Genomic DNA, 26,941 nt, shown 5'->3' with positions numbered 1-26,941 from the left:
AGACTGCGTTAGTTTTACTGCTGTCCTGATGACTGCTCTAAAACCACCGTGCTGTAAACCTGCACATGATCTCTGTGTTAGCAGCATAGGTCAGCGCCTGGCTGCTCGCAGAGCAAATAGACATGGCCTAGAAAGGTACACTAAACAGGATCATATGACCATGTAGTACTAACCACTAGCAACTGTATATAAAGTCCTTTTTATATAGACCTGTGGCTTAAGTGAACAATGGTGACTTGCTGATGACTCCATCTTTGTTTAAAATCACTTCCAAGCATCATAAAATGACCAATAGCATGTTTATGCCCCCATCGCTAGTTTTGGATTGTTGTCTTTTCATAAGATGCGTTTTCTAAACTTTTATGGGAAATGTGACATACATCTCCCATATGAGTGTTTCAAAGCATAGGTAAAAGACTGTATGGATGGGGTGATTTCACTGAATGAGAGAACTCCTGCTGTGGGAAAAAAAGCCCTAAAACAAATGCATGAGGTGAGACCTAAAAGGGCCCACTCCCTCCCTCACAGTCACAGACAGTCAGCTGAACAGCCACACGGATGGCCAGACACTCGCACACATACCCAATTCCAAACCAAAAGGTGTAAAAAAGGAAACATACAGCTCCAGAAAATATGTACCATTTCAAATTCTTTCAGATGAATTTAACAAAAAAGAAAAGTGCCTCATGGTGGGGCCTGTAATTAATTTGCAACTGGACAACTGTTATTCCTGAGAGGAGTCTGTATCTATGTCTCTTCTCCAGGCCAGAGCACAAAACTTCCCTTTCTTAAACACCCTTTAGACCTGTTCTCACACACACAGGCCCCAGTAGACTCTTTCCCTCTCCCAGAGCCCCTTGTGGACCAACGAGACAGTGATCTGTCAGTCAGAGGGAAACCCAACACCACCGTTTCCATGGAGAAGCCTCCATTCACTGTCAAAGACCTAAAGCAATTGGCTGAAAGCAACTGACAAACACGTATCAACTAGCACACCTGTTATGCAAAACTGGGATATACTCATCAGGCACTTCATTACTGGTTTACAGATTTATTTTGAAGGAGGATTCATACAAACAAAAAGAAAAACAAAAATTCCTTTGAGACTTATTTCAGTTAGGGCAAAAGTCCCATTTTATACATTGATGATTCGCCAGGCAACATGTATTTGTTTCCCATAACATTCTGAGAGCATTGGAAGACGGAACTGCTGCACCAGAAAAACTTAGACAGCGGGGCATGTAACAGCAAAGGCTATGAAGAACGCTTATAAATATTATGGCATCAGAAAAAATAGATAACTAGAAAGGATTTCTGCATAATTTTTTAAATGAAGTGCAACATTCCAAGCGGGCATCTTCTTACTCTCAAAACGTATAGGAAATGGCGGTGGATGGTATTCCCTGCCAGTCAGTTGGTTGATGGGACACTGGTTAGGGGATTGTTTTAGAGGGTGGGTGGGGAAAGGGGGGGGGGGGGGTGAAGGGAGAGAGAGGGTGTATGTTGTGTAGATCAGGTGTGAGAGTCCCTGCATGGCTATCCTGCCTAGAGTACAGTGTTTCTGGCCACAGAGGAGTATGGGTAGAGAAGGAGGTGGAGCAGGGTGATGGGGGTGGGCGTCTTAGAGCCCAGCGTCGTTGTAGGTGGGCGTGGGGACCTTCAGGATGCTCTGTGCATTATCCTCCAGAAGGGGGCGCCAATTGACCTCCCCAGTCAGCAGGAGGTCCTCCCCGTCCAGAGCGTCGATAAACTGCATCTGTGTGGAACAAGCACAGATAAAGACAAAGAAAGCACCATTAAGACTGGCACAAGGACATCATTACAGAGGCAAACTGATGCTTCATATTTTTATTATGTACTGAATAGTCAATGATAGTTTGTGGAACATTGAAATGGTGAACAAAACCAAAGCAACCTACTCAAGTATTTCTCAACATAGTATTTTGTGTTGGACAAAAACTCAACAAGTGCTGTATATTGTGACCCGTTAAGCTAGGCGTATGTCGCACGTCACTACTTCACAGGAGAGGCATTTTATTATTTAAATCAAAATGCGTTTTGCAGAAATGTCTTCTGGAAATTGTGAACTTTCATGTGCCTTAATAACAAACTAGTATGCCATCTGTAAATACGAATACAATTGTTAAAATTACAAGCCTAGTTGATTCAGCCACAAAAAATGGCAAGAATCTTCCCGCTAGCTGGCTGAGATAATGGATGGGCTGGACATGCCCGAGAGAGAGGAGTTCAGATTGGTGTACCAACGCGTCAGTCTATAACATGAGCTGCTCAGTATGTATCGATAATCCTTTCTACCACAGCTTTAGAAAGATAAAGAACTGCAAAAAAAAAGTGTTGCTACTGCTCTCAATGTTGCTGCACTGAATTTTACGTGTTATCGACAAAGTCAAAATCAGAGGGAAAAAGGTTGTGATGATTACTTTCTGTAGGACAATCGTGCCATGCTGACATTCTCGGACACTGCAAATGAATCAGATGAGGAAATCCCTGACATTTTAACTGACCCAGACATTGTAGAGTCTTCTGATGACAGTGATGGGGAAGAAACGGCGTGTTGTCACGGAATAAGTTTAACCGAGGGAGTTGAAAAGAGTCAGAAGGCTGTTGTATAAAACATCTGTCTCCGGATTACATCTTCAAACTAACGGCAACTATGGCATCCATGACAGAGGGAGAAGCGTTCATCCATGTATACGGGTAAGAGTTCAGCAAGCTACATTTTCAGATATGTTTCGAATTTTGTCAGAAAGTTGTTTTCAGTGCCAGTTAAAGCATACTGTTAGCTAGCTAATGTTGTGTATGATCTGTGTAGTAATATTATTTGTATCTCAGAAATACATTTGCATTGCTAGCTGGTTGGTTAGCTTTAGCTACCTACAGATTCATGCATGGTACTAATGTTATGAGTTGGTATTATGGCTAATTGTTTAGCTAGCTAGATGTCTAAAAAAATGACTCCACTATGCAAGTAACCATTTCATTGAACCGTTTACACCTTCTGTATGCTGTGCATGTGACAAATAAACTTTGATTTTATTTGATATAGTGTGTGTTTACCAGAGACGGTAATGTGAAGAACAACATGACCTGCACCAAAGTCAAATTAGGATAACTAAAGGCAAACGAGACAGTCCAAGTACAACAATTCTTAGGTAGAATGCCCTGCTTTTATTTCGTCACTCACAACCGTAAGCTATATTCTGTAATTAGCGTGCCATTAACGAGCTCTGACTGGGAAAAGTACATTTGTAGGGTCATCTAACTCGGAATCACTGGCCTCTTTCTAGAGTTCCCCCATCCAAACCGCTATGAAATACCTTTTCAATAACCAGAGTTATTTTATTTTCAGCTGGTAATCAAACTGTAAGTAAAAGACGCAAAAACAAAACTTCAAATGGGAAGTATAGAAATCGCACACACAGAACTTATCTACCGCTCCTTAGACTTGCCTTTAATGAGAATAACCGATCGACAGTTCATTCGGAAAGTATTCAGACCCCTTCCTTTTCCCACATTTTGTTATGTTACAGACGTATTCTAAAGCAAATTAAATTACTTTTAGCGCAAAAACCAAGCCATGAGGTTGAAGGAATTGTCTGTAAAGATTGTGTACAATACAAGATTGTGTCGAGGCACAGATCTGGGGAGTGTACCAAAAATGTTCTGCAGCATTGAAGGTCCCCAAGAGCACAGCGGCCTCCATCATTGTTAAACGGAAGAAGTTTGGAACCACCAATACTCGTTCAAGAGCTGGCCGCCCGACCAAACTGAGCAATCGGGGGAGAAGGGCCTTGGTCAGGGAGGTGACCAAGAACCCGATGGTCACTGACAGAGCTCCAGAGTTCCTCTGTGGAGATGGTTGTCCTTTTGGAAGGGTCTCCCATCTCTGCAGCACTCCACCAAATCAGGCCTTTATGGTTCAGTGGCCAGACGAAAGAAAAAAAAGGCACATGACAGCCCGCTTGGAGTTTGCCAAAAGGCACCTTAAGGACTCTCAGACCATGAGAAACAAGATTCTCTGGTCTGATGAAACCAAGATTTAACTATTTTGCCTGAATGCCAAGCGTCATGTCTGGAGGAAACCTGGCACCATCCCTACGATGAAGCATGATGGTGGCAGCATCATGCTGTGGGGATGTTTTTCAGCGACTGGGAAACTAGTCAGGATCGAGGGAAAGATGAACAGAGCAAAGTAGAGAGAGATCCTTGATGAAAACCTGCTCCAGTTCGCTCAGGACCTCAGACTGGGGTGAAGGTTCACCTTCCAACAGAACAACGACCTGGAGCACACAGCCAAGACCACGCAGGAGTGGCTTCGGGACAAGCCTCAATGTCCTTGAGTAGGCCAGCCAGAGCCCAGATTTAAACCTGATTGAACATCTCTGGAGAGACCTAAAAAAAAATATGTTTTTGCTTTGTCATTATGGGGTAGTGTGTGTAGACTGAGGGAAAATAAACAATTCAATCCATTTTAGAATAAGGCTGTAACATAACAAAATCTGGAAAAAGTCAAGGGGTCTGAATACTTTCCAAATGCACCGTATATAACTCACATTTCAATGTGAATTTGGTAGGGTCACCCAAAAAGTTACATATTGCATCTTTAATTAATTAAGTGGCTTGAGCTCATGGAAGGAGCATTTGATGAAAGTAAGTAGTGTGTGTAACGATGCAGTGGCAATGCCAGTGCAGCGAGCCACCACTGTACGTGACTTCATCGCTGGGGAAGGGGCCGAGGGCCTGCGATTACATCTCCTGTAGTGTGTCATCAGGCATGGCCAGGTTTTATGTGCTGCACCTGTGATTTAACAGCTCTGGCCCACTTGATTAACAAACCTGTTTTCTTTGCACTGCCTTTTCTCCCAGTCTCTCATTTCCTCTACCTTTCAAGAGCTCGACTACGCTCTTGAAATCCCTGCGAGCTCAGAGAAACAGTATCTTTAGTTTTTTTCCCCTCTTGAAAAGTCCCCCCTCGTCTCATAAATTGCTGGCAGTGCCTGTAATGTAGGCTAGCTAACTGTAACCTGTGGCATGGCCCTAGGGCAGGGCCCTGTCTCTGTGTGCAGTGATGCGAGGAGACCTTTAATGCAAGCAGGCAGGAGTGGGTCAGGCCCTGGACAACGTACACACCAATAACTCAGGACTACAAGACCAAGGGGGGTGCCAGTGGAGTGGCCGTCACACGTTCCCAACGCCACTTTCATATGTTTTCGTACTAACATCAGTTTCACTGTCGCCATGCCGGCTTGGGTCGAGGAAACGGTCAAACGCTTGATTTAGTTTGACCGTAAATCTGACACCTTTAACCCTTTACACTCGTAGAAATAGGCCTATATGGATATGGCCAAATTTAAATGTTTCTAACGGAATAACTATAAAAAGCATTATGTATGACCATGGTAGCAATTGAAAGAGAACATTTAGGAGCTTGTTAGACCAAAATGTGAGGACAAAAGCTCACCTGACAAGACTTGAATACTAACAGACTTGATTTTGTGCATTTTACCAGTGGTGGAAAAAGTACCCAAGTAAAATAAAGATCTCTTAAAAGAAAATGACAAGTAAAAGTCACCAAGTAAAATACTACTTGAGTAAATGTATTGGGTTTTAAATATACACTGCTCAAAAAAATAAAGGGAACACTTAAACACAATGTAACTCCAAGTCAATCACACTTCTGTGAAATCAAACTGTCCACTTAGGAAGCAACACTGATTGACAATAAATTTCACATGCTGTTGTGCAAATGGAATAGACAAAATGTGGAAATTATAGGCCATTAGCAAGACACCCCCAATAAAGGAGTGGTTCTGCAGGTGGTGACCACAGACCACTTCTCAGTTCCTATGCTTCCTGGCTGATGTTTTGGTCACTTTTGAATGCTGGCGATGCTTTCACTCTAGTGGTAACATGAGACGGAGTCTACAACCCACACAAGTGGCTCAGGTAGTGCAGCTCATCCAGGATGGCACATCAATGCGAGCTGTGGCAAGAAGGTTTGCTGTGTCTGTCAGCGTAGTGTCCAGAGCATGGAGGCGCTACCAGGAGACAGGCCAGTACATCAGGAGACGTGGAGGAGGCCGTAGGAGGGCAACAACCCAGCAGCAGGACCGCTACCTCCGCCTTTGTGCAAGGAGGAGCACTGCCAGAGCCCTGCAAAATGACCTCAAGTAGGCCACAAATGTGCACCTCCTACACGTCTCCTGATGTACTGGCCTGTCTCCTGGTAGCGCCTCCATGCTCTGGACACTACGCTGACAGACACAGCAAACCTTCTTGCCACAGCTCGCATTGATGTGCCATCCTGGATGAGCTGCACTACCTTACCTGAACTCTGGGGTGGGTTGTAGACTCCGTCTCATGCTACCACTAGAGTGAAAGCACCGCCAGCATTCAAAAGTGACCAAAACATCAGCCAGGAAGCATAGGAACAGAAGTGGTCACCACCTGCAGAACCACTCCTTTATTGGGGGTGTCTTGCTATTGCCTATAATTTCCAACTTTTGTCTATTCCATTTGCACAACAGCATGTGAAATTTATTGTCAATCAGTGTTGCTTCCTAAGTGGACAGTTTGATTTCACAGAAGTGTGATTGACTTGGAGTTACATTGTGTTGTTTAAGTGTTCCCTTTATTTTTTTGAGCAGTGTACTTAAGCATCAAAAGTAAATGCTAGAAATAAATTACAAAATTACATATTCCTTAAGCAACACTGATTTTTTTTATTCACAGGTAGCCAGGGGCACACGCAGACATCATTTACAAATGAAGCATCAAAATGTATGGGAATAAAAAGTAAATTTTCTTTAGGAACGTAGTGGGGTAAAAGTTGTCAAAAATATAAATAGTACTGTAGATACTACTTAAATTGTGTTTTGGGGTACTTCAAAGTATTTTTTAAACTTATGTTAAACCACTGTATTTTACATTTACTGTAGTTTCCACAGCATTTGTCAATAATGAAATCTGAAAACACACTGGACATTTTGGAGTAGGTGCAAGACAGGAAAAAAGGTTTGAGTGAGAGGTCTAACATGGTGTCTCCAAGTTGCCACTAGGGATGCCACCCTTCTCGACCAATCGATTGATTGAAAATTGTAAATATGTTTTATCCCATATATTAGAGACATGCTATATGTTTTAACCAAATCAGCTACAGTACCAGTCAAGGGTTTCTCTTTATTTTTACTATTTTCTACATTGTAGAATAATATTGAACGCATCAAAACTATGAAATAACAAGAAATTTGAGATTCTTCAAAGTAGCCACCCTTTGCCTTGCATTGCACACTTTTGGCATTCTCTCAACCAGCTTCACCTGGAATGCTTTCCCAACAGTTTTGAAGGAGTTCCCACATATGCTGAGTACTTGTTGGCTGATTTTCCTTCACTCTGCGGTCCAACTCATCCCAAACCATCTCAATTGGGTTGAGGTCGGGTGATTGTGGAGGTCAGGTCATTTGATGCAGCACTCCATCACTCTCCTTCTTGGTCAAATAGCCCTTACACAGCATGGGTGTGTGTTTTGGGTCATTGTCCTGTTGAGAAACAAATTATAGTGGGACTAAGCGCAAATCAGATGGGATGGCGTATCTCTTCAGAATGCTGTGGTAGCCATGCTGGTTAAGTGTGCCTTCAATTCTAAATAAATCAGACTGTCACCAGCAAAGCACCCCCGCACAACGTCCTCCATGCTTCAGTGGGAACCACACATGCGGAGATCATCCGTTCACCTACTCTGCATTTCACAAAGAAATGGCGGTTGGAACCAAAAATCTCAAATTTGGACTCATCAGACCAAAGGACAGATGTCCACCGGTCTAATGTCCATTGCTCATGTTTCTTGGCGCAAGCAAGTCTCTTCTTCTTATTGGTGTCCTTTAGTAGTGGTTTCTTTGCAGCAATTTGACCATGAAGGCCTGATTCACACAATCTCCTCTGAACAGTTGATGTTGAGATGTGTCTTGCTTACTTGAACTCTGTGAAGCATTTATTTGGACTGCAATTTCTGAGGCTGGTAACTGAACTTATCCTCTGCAGCAGATGTGACTCCGGGTCTTCCTTTCCTGTGGCAGTCCTCATGAGAGCCAGTTTCATCATAGCGCTTGATCGTTTTTGCGACTGCATTTGCCATTTTTCCAGATTGACTGACCATGTCTAAAAGTAATGATAGAAACTATCTGCTGATTTGAGCTGTTCTTCCCATAATATAGACTTGGCCTGCACTCTGGAGCGAGATCGATTTCGAGGTGGAGGGTCCGTCATGGTCTGGGGCAGTGTGTCACAGCATCATCGGACTGAGCTTGTTGTCAGTGCAGGCAATCTCCACGTTGTGCATTACAGGGAAGACATCCTCCTCCCTCATGTGGTAACCTTCCTGTAGGCTCATCCTGACATGACCCTCCAGCAGGGCAATGCCACCAGCCATACTGCTCATTCTGTCCGTGATTTCCTGAAAAACAGGAATGTCCATGTTCTGCCATGGCCAGCGAAGAGCCCAGATCTCAATCCCATGTAGCACGTCTGGGACCCGTTGGATCGGAGGGTGAGGGCTAGGACCATTCCCCCCCAGAAATGTCCGGGAACTTGCAGGTGCCTTGGTGGAAGAGTGGGGTAACATCTCACAGCAAGAACTGGCAAATCTGGTGCAGTCCATGAGGAGATGCACTGCAGTACTTAATGCAGTTGGTGGTTACTTTTGACCCCCCTTTGATCAGGGACACATTATTCCATTTCTATTAGTCAAATGTCTGTGGAACTTGTTCAGTTTATGTCTCAGTTGTTGAATATTGTCATGTTCATACAAATATTTACACATGTTAAGTTTGCTGAAAATAAACGCAGTTGACGTTTCTTTTTTTGCTGAGTGTGTGTGTATGTATGTATATATAAATAATATATATATATATGACGCTGTACAACGTGACAGTCGGCAGTACAGCACTGGGCTATTTAGCCAAAGAATCCCCATGTCGTGCGGGCAGGGCACGTGGGAGACCGGTGTTCAATTCCCCGACGGGGAGGAAGTAGTAGGCTGTCCTTGTTTTTAACTGACTTGCCTAGTTAAATAAAGGTTACACCAAGAGCATGTATAATTGTAGTCTAACCAATACTCAAATGGAGATGAAGTGAAAATATAAATCTCAGTGAGTTATCTAGACCAGTCCCCATGCTGTTCTCAGAGCAGCGCGAAACAGTGCTAAAATAGTTGTAGGCTTTTGCTTCAAATCCTGTTGCTTCTATATGCTCTTTAAATAAATAACACCTACACCACTTTTAACAGCACATTACTCAACACTAGTGAGACTCAAGTTGCCTATATACAGTATATCTAAAAATATGACGTGACTCTACGGCAATAATTACATAGAGATTGGAGGATATTTCTGTAATTCAGTGATATTTACTCCCATAGTAATTCGTTATGGATCCATAACTAAATCAACATCTGCATTTCGAAAGAGTATTTTTATCATTATTTTATTAATGAAAGCATAAAGATGCCATTATTACTTACATTGTTTTAGTTTGAACGTGCAGACTGACACTAAGAACAGAACAGCGGGAACATTTCCCTAGTCAGCGCCATTATTAGTGCAATGCCCCTTAAATATTTGAGATTATTTGGTTTTCAAATAATGTAAAATGAGCGAGAAAATTATCAGTTTCTATTTAGGTTTATGTCGCCCATTCATTGTTCGAGCACGGATTATGCTTTTGGGTCCTACTAACTCCCCCTTGCGCTGGTCTGGAGCAATGAAGTGGTGATACAGGGTACCGTACTAAACCACAAATTACCTCTAAGTCCCGCGGCGTAAACTCACAACTTTAAAAAAAGGAGGAACCACTGTACACTAAGCCTACTAATGATAATGACATTACTTATAATAGTTAAATAAATGACACTGAACAAAAACAAATGCAACAATTCCAAAGATTTTACCGAGTTACAGTTAATAAGGAAAATCAGTCAAATTTATTTAAATTCATTAGGCCCTAATCTATGGATTTCACATGACTGGGAATAACAGATATGCATCTGTTGGTCACAGACACCTTTACATTTTCTGTAAAAAAGTCGGTGTCGGGTGTGACCACCATTTGCCTCATGCAGCTCGATACATCTCCTTCTCATAGAGTTGAACAGGCAAAGTTTCTCGTACTGGCGGGAACACGCTGTCGTACATGCCGATTCAGAGCATCCCAAACATAATCAATGCATACAATTCCTGGAAGCTGGGACGGAAGAACTGGGACATTTTCAGCTTCCAGGAATTGTGTACATATCCTTGGGCCGTGCATTATCATGCTGAAACAGGAGGTGATGGTGGTGGATGAATGGCACGACAATGAGCCTCAGGATCTCAACACGGTATCTGTGCATTCAATTTGCCATTGATTAAATTGCAATTGTGTTCGTTGTCTGTAGCTTATGCCTGCCCATACCATAACCCTACCACCACGGGGCACACCAAACTGCTCGCACACACGACACCATGGCTGTCTGCGTCTGCCATCTGCCGGTACAGTTGAAACCAGGATTCATCCATGAAGAGCACACTTCTCCAGTATGCCAGTGGCCATCCAAGGTGAGAATTTTCCCACTGAAGTTGGTTACCACGCCAAACTGCAGTCAGGTCAAGACTCAGGTGAGGACGATGAGCATGCAGATGAGGTTCCCTGAGATGGTCTCTGACAGTTTGAGCAGTAATTCTTTGGTTGTGCAAACCCACAGTTATCAGCTGTCCAGGTGGCTCATCTCAGACCATCCTGCAGGTGAAGAAGCCGGGTATGGAGGTGGGCTGGCGTGGTCACACATGATCTGCAGTTGAGGCCAGTTGGGCGGACTTCCAAATTCTCTAAAATGAGGTTGGAGGTGACTTGTGGTAGAGAAATTAACATAAAATTCTGGCAACAGCCCTGGTGGACATTCCTGCAGTCAGTATTCCAATTGCATGCTCCCTCAAAACTTGAGACATCTGTGGAATGTTGTGTGACAACTGCACATTTTAGAGTGGCCTTTTGTCCCCAACACAAGGTGCACCTGTGTAATGATCACACTGTTTAACCAGCTTCTTCTATGCCACACCTGTCAGGTGGATGGATAATATTGGCAAAGGAAAAATGCTCACCAACAGGGATAGAAACAAATTTCTGCCCAAAATCTGACAGAAATAAGCTTTTTGTGCGCATGGAAAATTTCTGGGATCTTTTATTTCAGTTGATGAAACATGGGACCAACACTTCAGACTGAGACAACATGTTGCATTTATATTTTTGTATAGTAACTAGGGCTGGGAAGATATCAGTATCGCAATATTTTTTCATGGCAACTGTCACGGATTACATTTAGAAAGTAACCTACCCAACCCTGATTGCGTCGTCATCAACTCCAATTAGAATCTTAGTCCGTTATAGCCTAGTTTGTTAAATAGCCTACCGAAACAAAATAAAATGTAGGCCTATCCCATATTTGCTAAATATGTTGAACATTGCATGGCTTCAATATGGAAACATAGCATTCACAATTTTGCACTGATATAAGCCTACTGTAAATTCTAATAAAACAACTTGTTTTAAAATAGGCTGTGTCAAAATACAGTTACAGGCACAATAATTGCTGCCCGTGGGCATAAAATATTAGGCCTAAGACAATGTAGACTATGGAGTGTCTTACGGACATCCAAACTTTTCACAGGAGCTTGAAGGGGGAATGTCCGCTCACCATTACAGCTCCCAAATATATAAATATATATAGCCCACAATCTCTGTTGATATAGCCAGTAGTGATTTTGTTACAGAATTCCTGATATATGACAGTTAGGTCCAACAGAGGAAAGTGGAAGACGCATTTTTGGACTTTAATTAAAATAACTTGTTGTTCCTAAATAGGCTTCCTACAGTCACTGACACATTTCATGAAATGTGCTCAAACTTTTCACAGAAGCTGTGCAAAATAATATCAAATGTAAATAAAAAGATTGGGAATCTGTTGAAAGTTTTTCTTTAAATAAAACATTGGTGATGTAAGCCTACATAAGGCCTACTGTGTGCCTCTCTGCTGTCAAAATCAATGCCATAACCAATCGCGTTCCCCGTAAACCTGCTTTTGGTCAGTCTTAAATATCCTTAGTTGTGCATATTGGCAAATGTTTTTAAGGACACACCTATATTTACATCCCTCCCACCTCAGCACAAGCGAGCTGATGTTAGACAGGTAAATTTGCCGAACCTGGCATAAGGTGTGGAACACGCCAGTGTCAGCTTTAACATGACGAAATGTTCAATCTTTTTTGGTGAACAATTGTCTTCAAATGCCACTTTGGAGCCTAGTTTTCATTATTTTTTGTTATTTAGACATTCAGTTTAAATAACTCAAATTAATATAAACTAGGCTCTCCAGTGCCTTTTTCAAATATTTCCTCAGGAATCCCAGCCGTTCCATGTATTTGAACTATTCCAGAACTAGCACACCTGATTTAACTTGTCAACTAATCATCAAACCCTTGAATAGGTGAATTAGGTGAGCTAGTTCAGGGCTACAACAAAATTGTGAAACGCCTGGGGGTCCCCACGTCCCTCAGGTCTTTCCAAACCTGAAGTCGGGGCAGAATCTTTTTGGGTGCAGGCTGAAAACTGAGGCCAGAAACAGTGGTTTTCTTTATTTGGGGAACCACTGAGGACTAGGGTCCTCGTATCCCATCTTGTGGTGATATGGAGGCTCGTCTTCCTTTCTCACCTGTTTACGGACGTACTCCACCATGAGCTCCAGCTGCCTGGGGTCCTCGCACTGGCGGTTGAACATGTTCCTCCACAGGGCGGCCGCCAGCACCCCATCGTCCGAAAGGATTCCCTTCAAATGCAACAACACAGAGGAGGTGAATCATGGTTGTCGTCATGCTCATTACCTTCCATCACTGCGTTGTCAAATAACACTGAGGACTGGACCAGACAGAACACAGTGGCTCCTGCAGGACCGTTCCGCAGGTCAGGCCTAGAACAGCACCACGACATGCTAGCTGCTGACCTGTTCCCAAGCAGGCTTGGTCTCTGGGGCCCTTCCATTCCCAGTCATCATTTCCAGTGTGTGTGTGTTGTGTTTTATACTATCTGCCACAGCTGAGGCAAAGATAACCCTAATGGTCAAAGCGGGGTCTTACCTCATCATATCCAAAAATAGCAGCATAGAAAGTCTCTGTCATAGCCCTCATGCTTTCCTTCCGGTGAATGGCATCAATCTAGACGGGCGAGAGACAGGAGGGAAGGAAGGAAGATGGAGGGATGTGGGTTAGCCAGCTGCAGAGCAAGGACCCAAGTTGGTATTAACACTATTTTGGGTAAACAGTCCCAATACTACTGCTTTGCTTGAGTTCCTCAAATTTGGTCACATTTTCCACTTCAAGCGCACGCACACACACTTTCCCCTCCTGAAATATAAATAAACCTTTTCCTTGAGCTGTTGGAGCCAGTTTATAGTGTTGGACTAGGTTGAGAGTAGGGGATCTTTGTGGCCACTCACTGAGTGTGTCCAGCAGGTGGTGTAAACTATCCTTACATAAATACAGCACTCATACGTACATACAGTACTGTATTAGGTACACCAAGGACACTAATAACACTCAGGGAGTTTAGATAATGAATGCATTGTAATAGACTAGGAGAGTAAAACACAGAACTCAATAGGCTGTGACAAGAATTAAATCAGAGGTGGCCTCGAGGAATCTTCCATACAAACTCAGCAGCTTGAAAAACAGTAACCTGGAAGGGGTTTGAAAACTCAATAGATGAGGACCTAGTTTTACCGGTTCGACACGCCCAATTTCACATTTCAGGTGTGATGAGACACGCATTGAAAATAGGTCAATTTTGAGCAGGCGTGATTCGACAGGAGTAGAACTCCCACTTAGGCCTTGTTGTAATTGTTCTAAAAGACAAGTATGAGTCCCGTAACCTCTGCTCTGTGCAATTCTCCACAGTAACATGCTGCAATCTCTGGTGTTTTTGGATTCATAAAAAAAAAAAGTGATCTCATTTATTAAAAATCAGTTTAAAGGCTTCCACATTTCCTTCCCCTCATGCTTTAAACTGTGGAATACTGCAGAGCAGCGGCCTCTCACTGTCAACTGCGTTTATTTTCAGCAAACTTGTTCATAAATATTAGTATGAACATAAGATTCAACAACTGATACATAAACTGAACAAGTTCCACAGATATTTGACTAACAGAAATGGTATAATGTGTCCCTGAACAAAGGGGGGGGGGGGGGGGTGGGGTCAAAATCAAAAGTCAATGCAGCTGGTGGCCACACCAGATACTAAGTACTGCAGTGCATCTCCTCCTCATGGACTGCACCAGATTTGCCAGTTCTTGCTGTGAGATGTTACCCCACTCTTCCACCAAGGCACCTGCAAGTTCCCAGACATTTCTGGGGGGAATGGTCCTAGCCCTAGCCCTCACCCTCCAATCCAACAGGTCCCAGACGTGCTCAATGGGATTGAGATCCAGGCTCTTTGCTGGCCATGGCAAACATTGACATTCCTGTCTTTCAGGAAAATCAGCCATACTGCTTGTTTTGTGCGTGGTGGCATTCTCATGCTAGAGGGTCATGTCAGGATGAGCCTACAGTAAGGGTACCACGAGGGAGGAGGATGTCTTCCCTGTAACGCACAGCGTTGAGATTGCCTGCAATGACAACAAGCTCAGTTCGATGATGCTGTGACACACCGCCCCAGACCATGACGGACCCTCCACCTCGAAATCGATCCCACTCCAGAGTACAGGGCTCGGTGTAACGCTAATTCCTTCGACGATAAACTTGATTCCGATCATCCCCCCTGGTGAGACAAAACCACGACTTGTCAGTGAAGAGCACTTTTTGCCAGTCCTGTCTGGTCCAGCGACAGTGGGTTTGTGCCCATAGGCGACATTGTTGCCGGTGATGTCTAGTGAGGACCTGCCTTACAACAGGCCTACAAGCCCTCAGTCCAGCCTCTCACGGACAGTCTGAGCACTGATAGAGGGATCGTGCGTTCCTGGTGTAACTCGGGCAGTTGTTGTTGCCATCCTGTACCTGTCCCGCAGGTGTGATGTTCAGATGTACCAATCCTGTGCAGGTGTTGTTAGATGGTCTGCCATTGCGAGGACGATCAGTTGTCCGTCCTGTCTCCCTGTAGCGCTGTCTTAGGCGTCTCACAATACGGACATTGTCATTTATTGCCCTGGCCACATCTGCAGTCCGCATGCCTCCTTGCAGCATGCCTAAGGCACATTCACACAGATGAGCCGGGACCCTGGGCATCTTTCTTTTGGTGTTTTTCAGAGTCAGTAGAAAGCCTCTTTAGTGTCCTAAGTTTTCAAAACTGTGACCTTAATTGCCTACCGTCTGTAAGCTGTTAGTGTCTTAACGACTGTTCCACAGGTGCATGTTCATTGAACAAGCATGGGAAACAGTGTTTAAACCCTTTACAATGAAGATATGTGAAGTTATTTGGATTTTTACAAATTATCTTTGAAAGACAGGGTCCTGAAAAAGGGACGTTTCTTTTTTTGCCGAGTTTATATACCAACGACCTTCCTTATGCCTCATCTGAAACTTAAGCTACTATATTTGCAGATTTTTTTTTATTTAACTAGGCAAGTCAATTAAGAACAAATTCTTATTTACATTGACGGCCTACCATAAGGCCTCCAGCGGGGACGGGAGCTTAAACACACACACACCCATTCAAAAGTTTGGGGTCACTTAGAAATGTCCTTGTTTTTGGAAGAAAATTACATTTTTTGTCCATTAAAATAACATCAAATTGATCAGAAATAGAGCGCAGACTTCGTTAACCTGTTGAGGATAGAGGGCGCTATTTACACTTTGGGGGAAAATTGTGCCCAATTTAAACGACCTCGTACTCTATTCTTGCTCGTACAATATGCATATTATTATTACTATTGGATAGAAAACACTCAAGTAAAACAGAACTCATTTTGCAGCAAACTTCCTGTCAGAAAGTGAAAAATCTCAAATCGAGGCTCTGTTCCAGGCCCTCCCTATCATTTTGCTTGAGATGTATGACTATACATGCACTTCATACGCCTTCCACTAGATGTCAATAGGCTGTGAGAGGTGAAATGGGGTCTCAATCTCTTTCTATGGTCAAAAGAGACAGCTTGGAATGACATGACCCCAGAATTCATTTGTTCAGGAAGCGCATAAAGGTCACCAGTATTGGCTTCTGAAAAACAATCGTTATAGACGTCTTATATCTCCGGCTTTGATTTTATTTGATAAATGTGAAGATATCATCGTAAAGTATGTTTTTTCAATATAGTTGTATTAGATTATTGAAATTTTTTCGGGAGTTTAGACGTGTTGCGTTCTTTGCGTTTGGTGACGAAGGAGAGCTTAGCGCCACTTGGCTAGTTTTGCTTGCTCATTCGAGAGGGAAAAATACCATTCTAAAACCAAACAACGATTGTTCCCGACAAAGGACCCCTTGTACAACATTCTGATGGAAGCTCAACAAAAGTAGGACTCATTTATGGTGTTATTTCATATATCTGTCGAACATGTGTACTATTAGTTTGCGCCCAGATTTTGGGCGCTCTCTCGCCATAACGTAAGCTGCATGTCGTAATGAAGTTATTTTTAGAATTCTAACACGGCGATTGCATTAAGAACTAGTGTATCTATCATTTCCTATACAACATGTATTTTTTAGTAATGTTTATGAATAGTTATTTGGTCAGAATAGGTGAGTGTCAGAGAAATATCCGGACATTCTGGGAAAAAGATGCTACGTTTTCAGAATGTATAACCACGGATATCAGCTCTAAATATGCACATTTTCGAACAAACCATATATGTATTGTGTAATATGATGTTATAGGACTGTCATCTGATGAAGTTTATGAAGGTTAGTGAAAAAATGTATATCTTTTGCTGGTTTATTCGCTATCGCTAACGTGCCTATTGCTATCGCTAACGTGCCTTGAATGAATGAATGCGGTTGTGTGGTAGGCTATTGTAGTAAGCTAATATAATGCTATATTGTGTTTTCGCTGTAAAACACTTTAAAAAAAATCGGAAATATTGGCTGGATTCACAAGATGCTTGTCTTTCATTTGCTGTACACCATGCATTTTTCAGAAATGTTTTATGATGAGTATTTAGGTATTTCACGTTGGTCTCTAATTACTCTGGCTGCTTCGGTGCTATTTGTGACGGTAGCTGTGATGGTAGCTGCAATGTAAAACTGATTTATAGCTCAAATATGCACATTTTTCAAACAAAACATAGATTTATTGTGTAACATGTTATAAGACTGTCATCTGATGAAGTTGGTTCTTGGTTAGTTTGGTTGGTTCTTGGTTAGTTTGGTTGGTTTTGTGCATGCTACCTGTGCTGTGAAAAATGTCTGCTTTTTTGTATTTGGTGGTGAGCTAACATAAATATACGTGGTGTTTTCGCTGTAAAACATTTTAAAAATCGGACATGTTGACTGGATTCACAAGATGTTTATCTTTCATTTGCTGTATTGGACTTGTTAATGTGTGAAAGTTAAATATTTCTCCCCAAAAAATTTTGAATTTCACGCTCTGCCTTTTCAGTGGAATGTGGGAGGAGCTCCGCTAGCGGAACCCCGGGGCTAGACAGGTTAATGTTGTAAATCACTATTGTAGCTGGAAACGGCAGATTTTTTATGAAATAGCTACATAGGCGTACAGAGGCCCATTATCAGCAACCATCACTCTTGTGTTTCAATGGCACGTTGTGTTAGCTAATCCAAGTTTATCATTTTTAAAGGCTAATTGTTCATTAGAAAACCCTTTTGCAATTATGTTAGCACAGCTGAAAACTGTTGTCCTCATTAAAGAAGCAATAAAACCGGCCTTCTTTAGACTAGTTGAGTATCTGGAGCATCAGCATTTGTGGGTTCGATTACCGACTCAAAATGGCCAGAAACCAATAACTTTCTTCTGAAACTCGTCAGTCTATTCTTGTTCTGAGAAATGAAGGCTATTCCATGCGAGAAATTGCCAAGAAACTGAAGATCTCATACAACGCTGTGTACTACTCCCTTCACAGAACAGTGCAAATGAGCACTAAACAGAATAGAAAGAGTGGGAGGCCCCGGCCCACTACTGAGCAAGATGACAAGTACATTAGAATGTCTAGTTTGAGAACCAGACGCCTCACAAGTCCTCAACTGGCACCTTCATTAAATAGTACCCGCAAAACACCAGTCTCAATGTCAACAGTGAAGAGACGACTCCGGGATGCTGGCCTTCTAGGCAGAGTTGCAAAGAAAAAGCCATCTCTTAGATTGGCCAATAAAAATAAAAGATGGGCAAAAGGACACTGGACAGAGGAACCCTGCCTAGAAGGCCAGCATCCTGGAGTCGCCTCTTCACTGTTGACGTTGAGTCTGGTGTTTTGCGGGTACTATTTAATGAAACAGCCAGTGTGTCAGCCTTGTACTGGTCTGTAGCTCCACTGTCCAGGTAAAGACAGAATATGCACTCGCAGAGCCATCTGCTCAGTGCCACGTTAACACTGTGGGGAACAAGGGGTCCCTTCATTTTAGTAATCCTCTCCTCTGGAGTTACATGGGCTTGCCCCGGTGGTGCCCTCAGGCCAGTTGGGTGGAGGAGCAGGAAAATGAGGCCAAGTTGACGCAGTGCCAAGTGGGGCTTGAGCTGCCAGGGCACAGGAGTGGTTAAGCTTCGGGAGAAGGTATACGACTGAGCTTACAGCGAGGGCCCCGCTTACTGCAGTCATTATCAATCTTTACAGCTCGGGTTCTCATTCCCCTGCCACCGTCGAGAATGAGGTCACGCCAACGGATGCCCAAATTCTCCATGGAAAACAGGCTTTAACGAGGCATGTTTGGGTGACCGGAGCATGGAGAGCAGCGACCTTTGACTTCAGGTGTTCCTGGCGTGGTATGGAACTACAATGTACAATATTGTAGGCCTATACACAGGACACACAAAGATGGTTCATGTTTCGAGATGGCTCTATCAGCTGATTTCAACTATTTAATAGTGGAGGTTACAGTACGTCATGGTGATTATTCAGGGCCCTGTAAAAGCTGGCCCACTCAGAGGATTACTCCAAATAGCTGGCAGCAGCTCGCCTGCCTCATTTGGGCTAAATAATACTGATAATGACCGAATACATTTTCCCTAAACAGACACCTGAAAATGTGAGGATTTTCTTGTAAAATCCAATGCTGAAACCTTTCCTTCTTGATTTACAGTCCGCACGGAAGGAGCGGTGTTACCGCATGGAAAAGCTGTCTGGATGGGCAAGTAAATCATGAAAATGGGCGAAGATCGCGGCGGCCTCAGACGTTAGTGCGAGCACTGTAAAAGATATACGAGGGCATGGCCTTTGACAATGGAGACATTGACATTTGTTTTACAAGGAAGGTATTCATTTCAGACATCTTTCTCTATTACAAGTTTTAACCATAAATCAATTTTGAAGCCATCAACATGAAAGTTATAGAAAAGTATTACTTAAAGCTCAAAGGGGGAATCTTGACTTGATAACCAGGCAAATCATTCCTTACAACGAATAGACGGTGGGAGACAGGACATTTGACTTTCCTACTGTGCATATAGCTGGTGAAATTGTTGGCCAGCATACAACCCTGTACATGTTGACATGACTGACAGCCAAAGCTGGTCTGGTTCAAGAGAACTGGTTCAGGGGTTATGCAACAAAAGTAGGCTATACAGAAGTAATCTATCCCATAAGATCATCTATTGCATTTTAAACAAGTTTACAGATAGATACATGTAAATCAGGTATGAAATGAGAATTATTCTGTGTTTTTTCTGGGTCTTGAGACACAAAGGGTTCAGAGATGAGGAATGACAGTCACAATTAAAGTTTGGGGTGGGGGGCAGAGTGAGGCACTGACTGTTCACAGTTTATCATGACAGCGGAAACTTTAAAAAGCCCTTCAAACACTATTCAAGCCCCTGCTTCGGTAATGTTAATAGCGACACTACCTGGGGCTGCAACATCAGGACCGAATAGCAGTTGACTGACATATACAGGTAACTGCCAAAATAAAGGAAACACAAAGTGCTTAAATATGGCATTGGGCCACCACATTACATTTTAGTAATTTAGCAGACCATCTTATCCAGAGCATTCATCTTAAGATAGTGTGTACATTTTTCCTCAATTTTATTTAAGCCTTATTTTACCAGGTAAGTTGACTAAGAACACATTTACAGCAACAACCTGGGGAATAGTTACAGGGGAGAGGGGGGATGAAAACGCTAATTGTAAACTGGGGATGATTAGCCAAGATGGTATGAAGGCCAGATTGGGAATTTAGCCAGGACACCGGGATTAACACACCTACGATAAGTGCCATGAGATCTTTAGTGACCACAGAGAGTCAGGACACCCGTTTAACGTCCCATCCGAAAGACAGCACCCACACAGGGCAATGTCCCCAATCACTGCCCTGGGGCATTGGGATATGTTTTAGGACCAGAGGAAAAGGGTGCCTCCTACTGTCCCTCCAACACCACTTCCAGCAGCATCTGGTCAACCCTGCTTAGCTTGAGAAGCAAGCCAGCAGTGGGATGCAGGGTGGCATGCTGCTGGCTTTAAATTAGCTATCAATAAAGTCAGTCCTGGGGGGGGTTAGATGTTTTCTGACGATTTGCAGGGAGAAGCTGGTTCCACCATTGGGGCTTTGATTGGGCTGAGTAGGAGCTACCCTCCTGTATGGGTAAGAGAGACCAGAAATTACAGAACAGAGTAGTCGGGTTGGAGTGTAGGGTTTGAGCATAGCCTGAAGGTAGGGAGGGGAAGTTCCTCTCGCTGCTCCTTAGGCAAGTACCATGGTGTTGTAGTGGATGCAAGCTTCAACTGGAAGCCAGTGGAGTATGCGCAGGAGCGGGGTGACATGGGAGAACCTGGGAAGGTTGAACACCAGTCGGGCTGCGGCGTTTTGGGTAAGTTGCAGGGGTTTGATGACACAACTGGGGAGCCCAGCCAACAGCAAGTTGCAGTAGTCCAGGCAGGATATGACAAATGCCTGGATTAGGACCTGCACCACTTCCTATGTGCGATAGGAGCTGTTGTAGAGCATGAACCTTCAGGAGCAAGTCACTGCTTTGATGTTTGCAGAGAACGGCAGGATGTTGTCCAAGGTCACGCCAATGTTCTTTGCACTCTGGGAAGTGGACACTGGAGTAGTCACCATGATGGAGAGGTCATGGAGAGGGCAGGCTTTCTCTGGGAGGAAGAGCAGCTCAGTCTTGTCGAGGTTGAGCTTGAGGTGGTGGGCCGAGATACCTGCAGGCACGGAGAGATGCGTGTCGCCACCTGGGTGTCAGAAGGGGGGGGGGGGGGTAGAAAAGTAGTTGAGTGTCATCCGCATAGCAAATGACAGGAGAGACCATGTGAGGACATGACAGAGCCGGGTGACTTGGTGTAGAGAGAGAAGAGGGCCTAGAACTGAGCCCGGAGGGACACCAGTAGTGAGGGTACATGCTGCAGACACAGATCCTCTCCACGTCATCTGGTAGGAGCAGCCTGCAAGGTAGGATGCAATCCAAGAGTGTGCAAAGCTTGAGACGCCCAGCCCTGAGAGGGTGGAGAAAAGAATCTAATTGGCAGCGGATACATCTTGGGAGGATGGGAACAGAGAAGAGAGAGTCAGCTTTGGCAGTACGGAGTGCCTCCGTGACACAGAGGACAGCAGTCTCGGTTGAGTGACCCGTCTTGAAGCCTGACCGGCTAGGTTGAAGATCATTCTGAGAGAGATAGGGAGAGAGTTGGTAAAAGTCAGCACACCCTAGTATTTTGGAAAGAAAAAAAGGGTCTGTAGTTTATTTTGCAGTACTTTTACCCCTTTTTCTCCCAAATTTTGTGATATCCAATTGGTAGTTAGTCTTGTCTAATTGCTGCAACTCCCCTACGGACTCGGAAAGGCGAATGTTGAGAGCCATGCGTCCTCAGAAACACGATCCTGCCAAGCTGCACTGCTTCTTGACACACTGACACACTTAACCCGGAAGCCAGCCGCACCAATGTGTCGGAGGAAACACCGTCCAGCTGGCGACCGAAGTCAGCTTGCAGGTGCCCGGCCCGCCACAATGAGTCGCTAGAGTGCGATGGGACAAGGACATTTCGTCCAGCCAAATCCTCCCCTAACCCAGATGACACTGGGCAAATTGTGCGCAGCTTCATGGGTCTCCTGGTCACGGCCGGGATTGAACCCAGGTCTGTAGTGGTGCTTTAGACTGCTAAACCACTCAGCAGTGGGTCTGTAGTTTTGACTTCAGAAGTGTCGAGTGTTAGATTCTTGAGGAGATGCAGCCAGTAATGAGTTGACCTCACTAGTTGCAGGATTTAATCTGGAGAGAGAGGGGAGAAAGAGGTCAAGGCGTAGAGTCTTTCTCTGTGAGTGGGACCAGTGGACTCAATAGGCAGTGAATGAGAAGCAGATTTCAACCTTTTCAAAGTGGTTCAAAGTGGTTCAAAGTCATCCGCAGAGGGAGGAAAATAGTTTCCTAGGGTTAGAGGCAGAAGCTTGACATTTAGAGTGAAAGAAAGTGGCTGTACCAGTGGAAAGAGGAAGAAAAGGTATAGAGCCAGAACAGTTGATGCACCTAGGCATACAGTGCATTTGGAAAGTATTCAGACACTTACTTTTCCCACATTTTGTTACGTTACAGCCTTGTTCTAAGATTAAGAAGGAAAAATATTTAAATCAATCGACACAATATCTCACCAATTGGATGACAAGGCAAAAACAGTAAAAAAACTAAAACAGAAATACCTTATTTACATAAGTATTCAGACCCTTTGCTATGAGACTCGAAATTGAGCTCAGGTACATCCGATTTCCATTGATCATCCTTGAGATGTTTCTACAACTTGATTGAAGTGAACCTGTGGTGAAATTCAATTGATTGGACATGATTTAGAAAGGCACACACCCGTCTGTGTAAGGTCCCACAGTGCATGACAGTGCAGAAACCAAGCCTTGAGGACGAAGGAATTATCCGTAGAGCTCCGAGACAGGATTGTGTCAAGGCACAGATCTGGGGAAATACACCAAAACAATTCTGCAGCATTGAAGGTCCCCAAGAACACAGTGGCCTCCATCATTCTTAAATGGAAGAAGTTTGGAACCACCCAGCCAAACTGAGCAATCGAGAGAAAACGGCCTTGATCAGGGAGGTGCCCAATAACCCGATGGTAACTCTGACAGAGCTACAGAGCTGCAGAGTTCCTCTGTGGAGACGGGAGAATCTTCCAGAAGGACAACCATCTCTGCAGCACTCCACCAAATCAGGCCTTCATGGTAGAGTGGCCAGACGGAAGTCGCTCCTCAGTAAACGGTACATGACAGCCCACTTGGATTTTGCCAAAAGGCACCTAAAGGACTCTGACTATGAGAAACAAGATTCTCTGGTCTGATGAAACCAAGATTAAACTCTTCAGCCTGAATGCCAAGCATCACATCTAGAGGAAACCTGGCACCACTCCTACGTTGAAGCATGGTGGTGGCAGCACCATGCTGTGGGATGTTTTTCAGCGACAGGGACTGGGAGACTAGTCAGGATCGAGGGAAAGATAAACGGAGCAAAGTACAGAAAGATCCTCGATGAAAACCTGCTCCAGTTCGCTCAGGACCTCAGACTGGGGTGAAGGTTCACCTTCCAACAGGACAACGACCCTAAGCACACAGCCAAGACAACGCAGGAGTGGCTTCTGGACAAGTCTCAATGTCCTTCAGTGGCCCAGCCAAAGCCCGGACTTGAACTCGATCGTACACCTCGAGACCTGAGAATAGCTGTGTAGCTACGCTCCCTACCCAACGCGACAGCGCTTGAGAGGATCTGCAGAGAAGAATGGGAGAGACTCCCCCAAATACAGGTGTGCCAAGCATGTAGCATCATACCCAAGAAGACTCGAAGCTATAATCGCTGCCAAAGGTGCTTCAACTAAGTACTGAGTAAAGGATCCGAATACTTATCTAAATGTGATCGCAGGTTTCTACTTGTAATAACTCTGCAAAAATGTCTAAAAATCTGTTTTTAACTTTGTCATTATGGGGTAGTGTCTAGATTGATTAAATTGATGAGGGATTTATTTTTTTTTGAATAAGGCTGTAAAGTAACAAAAAGTGGAAAAAGTCAAGGGGTCTGAATACTTTCCGAACGAAATGTAGATTCTACAAGTGTCTGGAACTCTATTGGAGGAATGCAACACCATTCAGGGGCCACTACAGAAACTCATAAGTGTTCAATAATTGGGTTGAGATCTGGTGACAGAAGGCCATGGCATATTGTTTTCATGCTCATCAAACCATTCAGTGACCACTCGTGCCCCTGTGGAAGGGGGCATTGTCATCCTATGGGGGTATAGCCATGGTAGCCAAAATTGTTTTGGCCTGCCCAGCATTTTTATACTTGAACCTGGGCATGATGGGAAGTTAATTACCTCAGGAACCACAACCTGCGTGGAAGCACCTGCTTTTAATTGACTTTGCATCCCTAATTTACTCAAGTGTTCCCATTATTTTGGCAGTTCCCTGTATCTGCCTATAGATAATACAGGATGCTTTGTGATTGCAACAGATGTCAGTGTATTCTACAAGATGCATGATGCACATATTAAAAGCAATACGCAGAAGTTTCCCTCTCTGTCCCTCCCAGTGGTACCTTTTGGGCACACTGATTCAATGGCGATGTCCAGTATGCAATGAATCCCGATTTCTTTCTCTGCTACTAAAAACGTCATGTAACCTTGACCTGAAATTACTGGATGGGTATTGAGAAAGCAAAATGGTAGAAACTCCATCCATCCTATCAGAATGTTAAGTTGAGCCATTATTAGCTGTCTGATCATAGGATCAGTTTTGCCTTTTAAGTCATTATGAAAAAGATTACATGGGCAGAGGGAACCAAATCCTAGACCAGCACTACTACTTCCAGATGCTTGACAGATGTGGTCCCAGGTTTTAGACTGGAAAAGACATGAGGTTGAAGTTTGAGGTACTTACCCCCATGATCTTGCTCCTCTGCTCCACGTCCTCCCACATTGAGTGGACGATGTAGCGGCACATGTACTTCCCCTCACGGCCTTCTTGCCTAATCCTCACCAGACAAATCCTACAGGGGATTACAGAGTTAACACCTTATCAGACAGGGACGGACAGCCTCTTACCCTAAAGGGCCAATACCCAACTTGAGATTACACTATACAGTGTATTCGGAAAGTATTCAGACCCCTTCTCCACAATTTATTAAATCAATAATATTCCTCAATCTACAAACAATACCACATAATGACAAAGCGAAGACAGTTTTTTTGAAAATTCTAGCCAAAAAAATAAATACATTAATACCTTATTTACATAAGTATTCAGACACTTTGCTATGAGACTCGAAATTGAGCTCAGGTGCATCCGGTTTCCATTAACCATCCTTGAGATGTTTTTGACAAATTGATCGGAGTCCACCTGTGGTATATTCAATTGACTGGACATTATTTGGAAATGCACACCTGTCTATATAAGGTCCCACAGTTGACAGTGCATGTCAGAGCAAAAACCAAGCCTTGAGATCTAAGGAATTGACCGAGACAGGATTGTGTCGAGGCACAGATCTGGGGAAGGGTACCAAAACATTTCTGCAGCATTGAAGGTCCCCAAGAACACAGTGACCTCCATCATTCTTAAATGCAAGAAGTTTGGAACCACAAAGACTCTTCCTAGAGCTGGCCGCCCAGCCAAACTAAGCAATCGGGAGAGAAGGGTCAGGGAGGTGACCAAGAACCTGATGGTCACTGACAGAGCTCCAGAGTTCCTCTGTGGAGATGGGAGAACCTTCTAGAAGGACAGCCATCTCTGCAGCACTCCACCAATCAGGCCTTTATGGTAGAGTGGCCAGATGGAAGGCACATGACAGCCTACCAAAAGGCACCTATAGGACTCAGACCATGAGAAACAAGATTCTCTGGTTTGATGAAACCAAGATTGAACTCTTTGGCCTGAATGCCAAGCGTCAAGTCTGGAGGAAACCTGGCGCCATCCCTATGGTGAAGCATGGTGGTGGCATCAACATGATGAAAACCTGCTCCAGAGCTCTCAGGACCTCAGACTGGGGTGAAGGTTCACCTTCCAACAGGACAACAACCCTAAGCACACAGCCAAGACAACGCAGGAGTGGCTTCGGGACAAGTCTTTGAATGTCCTTGAGTGGCCCAGCCAGAGCCCGGACTTGAACCCGATCTAACGTCTCTGGAGAGACCTGAAAATAGCTGTGCAGCAACGTTCCCCATCCAACCTGACAGAGCTTGCGTGGATCTGCAGAGAAGAACGGGAGAAAGTTCCCAAATACAGGAGTACCAAGCTTGTAGTGTCATAACCAAGGCTGTAATCGCTGCCAAAGGTGCTTCAACAAAGTACTGAGTAAAGGGTCTGAATACACACGTATGAGATATTTCAGTTACATGTTTTATACATTTGCAAAAATGTCTAAAAACCTGTTCTTGCTTTTTCACTATGGGGTATTGTGTAGATTGATGAGGGGGAAAAAACTATTTCATCCATTTTAGAATAAGGCTGTAACATAACAAAATGTGGAAAAAGTCAAGGGGTCTGAATACTTTGAGTGCACCGTAAATACACAAAAGTATGTGGACCCCCCTTCAAATTCATGGATTTGGATATTCCAGCCACACCCGTCGCTGACAGGGGTATAAGAATCGAGCACACATCCATGCAACCTCCATAGACAAACATTGGCAGTAGAATGGCCTTACAGAAGAGCTCAGTGATTTTCAACGTGGCAGTAGAATGGCCTTACAGAAGAGCTCAGTGATTTAACGTGGCACCATCATAGGATGCCACCTCACTTCCTCAAATCTCTCCCCTATTA

General features: G+C 43.9%; 1 protein-coding gene across 1 annotated transcript in view; it reads right to left on the bottom strand.

The window, feature by feature from the left end:
- Positions 1–1,035: 1,035 nt before the first annotated feature.
- Positions 1,036–26,941, bottom strand: part of uqcc1 (ubiquinol-cytochrome c reductase complex assembly factor 1) — a 37,868-nt gene continuing 11,962 nt past the window's right edge. The window contains exons 6-9 of the mRNA XM_071334647.1: positions 25,063–25,171; positions 13,182–13,259; positions 12,761–12,874; positions 1,036–1,756 (exon numbers count right to left, since the gene is read on the bottom strand). Coding sequence (XP_071190748.1) covers positions 1,622–1,756; positions 12,761–12,874; positions 13,182–13,259; positions 25,063–25,171 — 436 coding nt within the window. The 3' untranslated portion in view covers positions 1,036–1,621. The remainder of the gene's footprint in view (positions 1,757–12,760; positions 12,875–13,181; positions 13,260–25,062; positions 25,172–26,941) is intronic.

Source organism: Salvelinus alpinus, chromosome 12, assembly GCF_045679555.1.
Source record: "Salvelinus alpinus chromosome 12, SLU_Salpinus.1, whole genome shotgun sequence".
NCBI lineage: Eukaryota > Metazoa > Chordata > Actinopteri > Salmoniformes > Salmonidae > Salvelinus > Salvelinus alpinus.
This window is presented reverse-complemented; position numbering and strand designations above follow the sequence as displayed.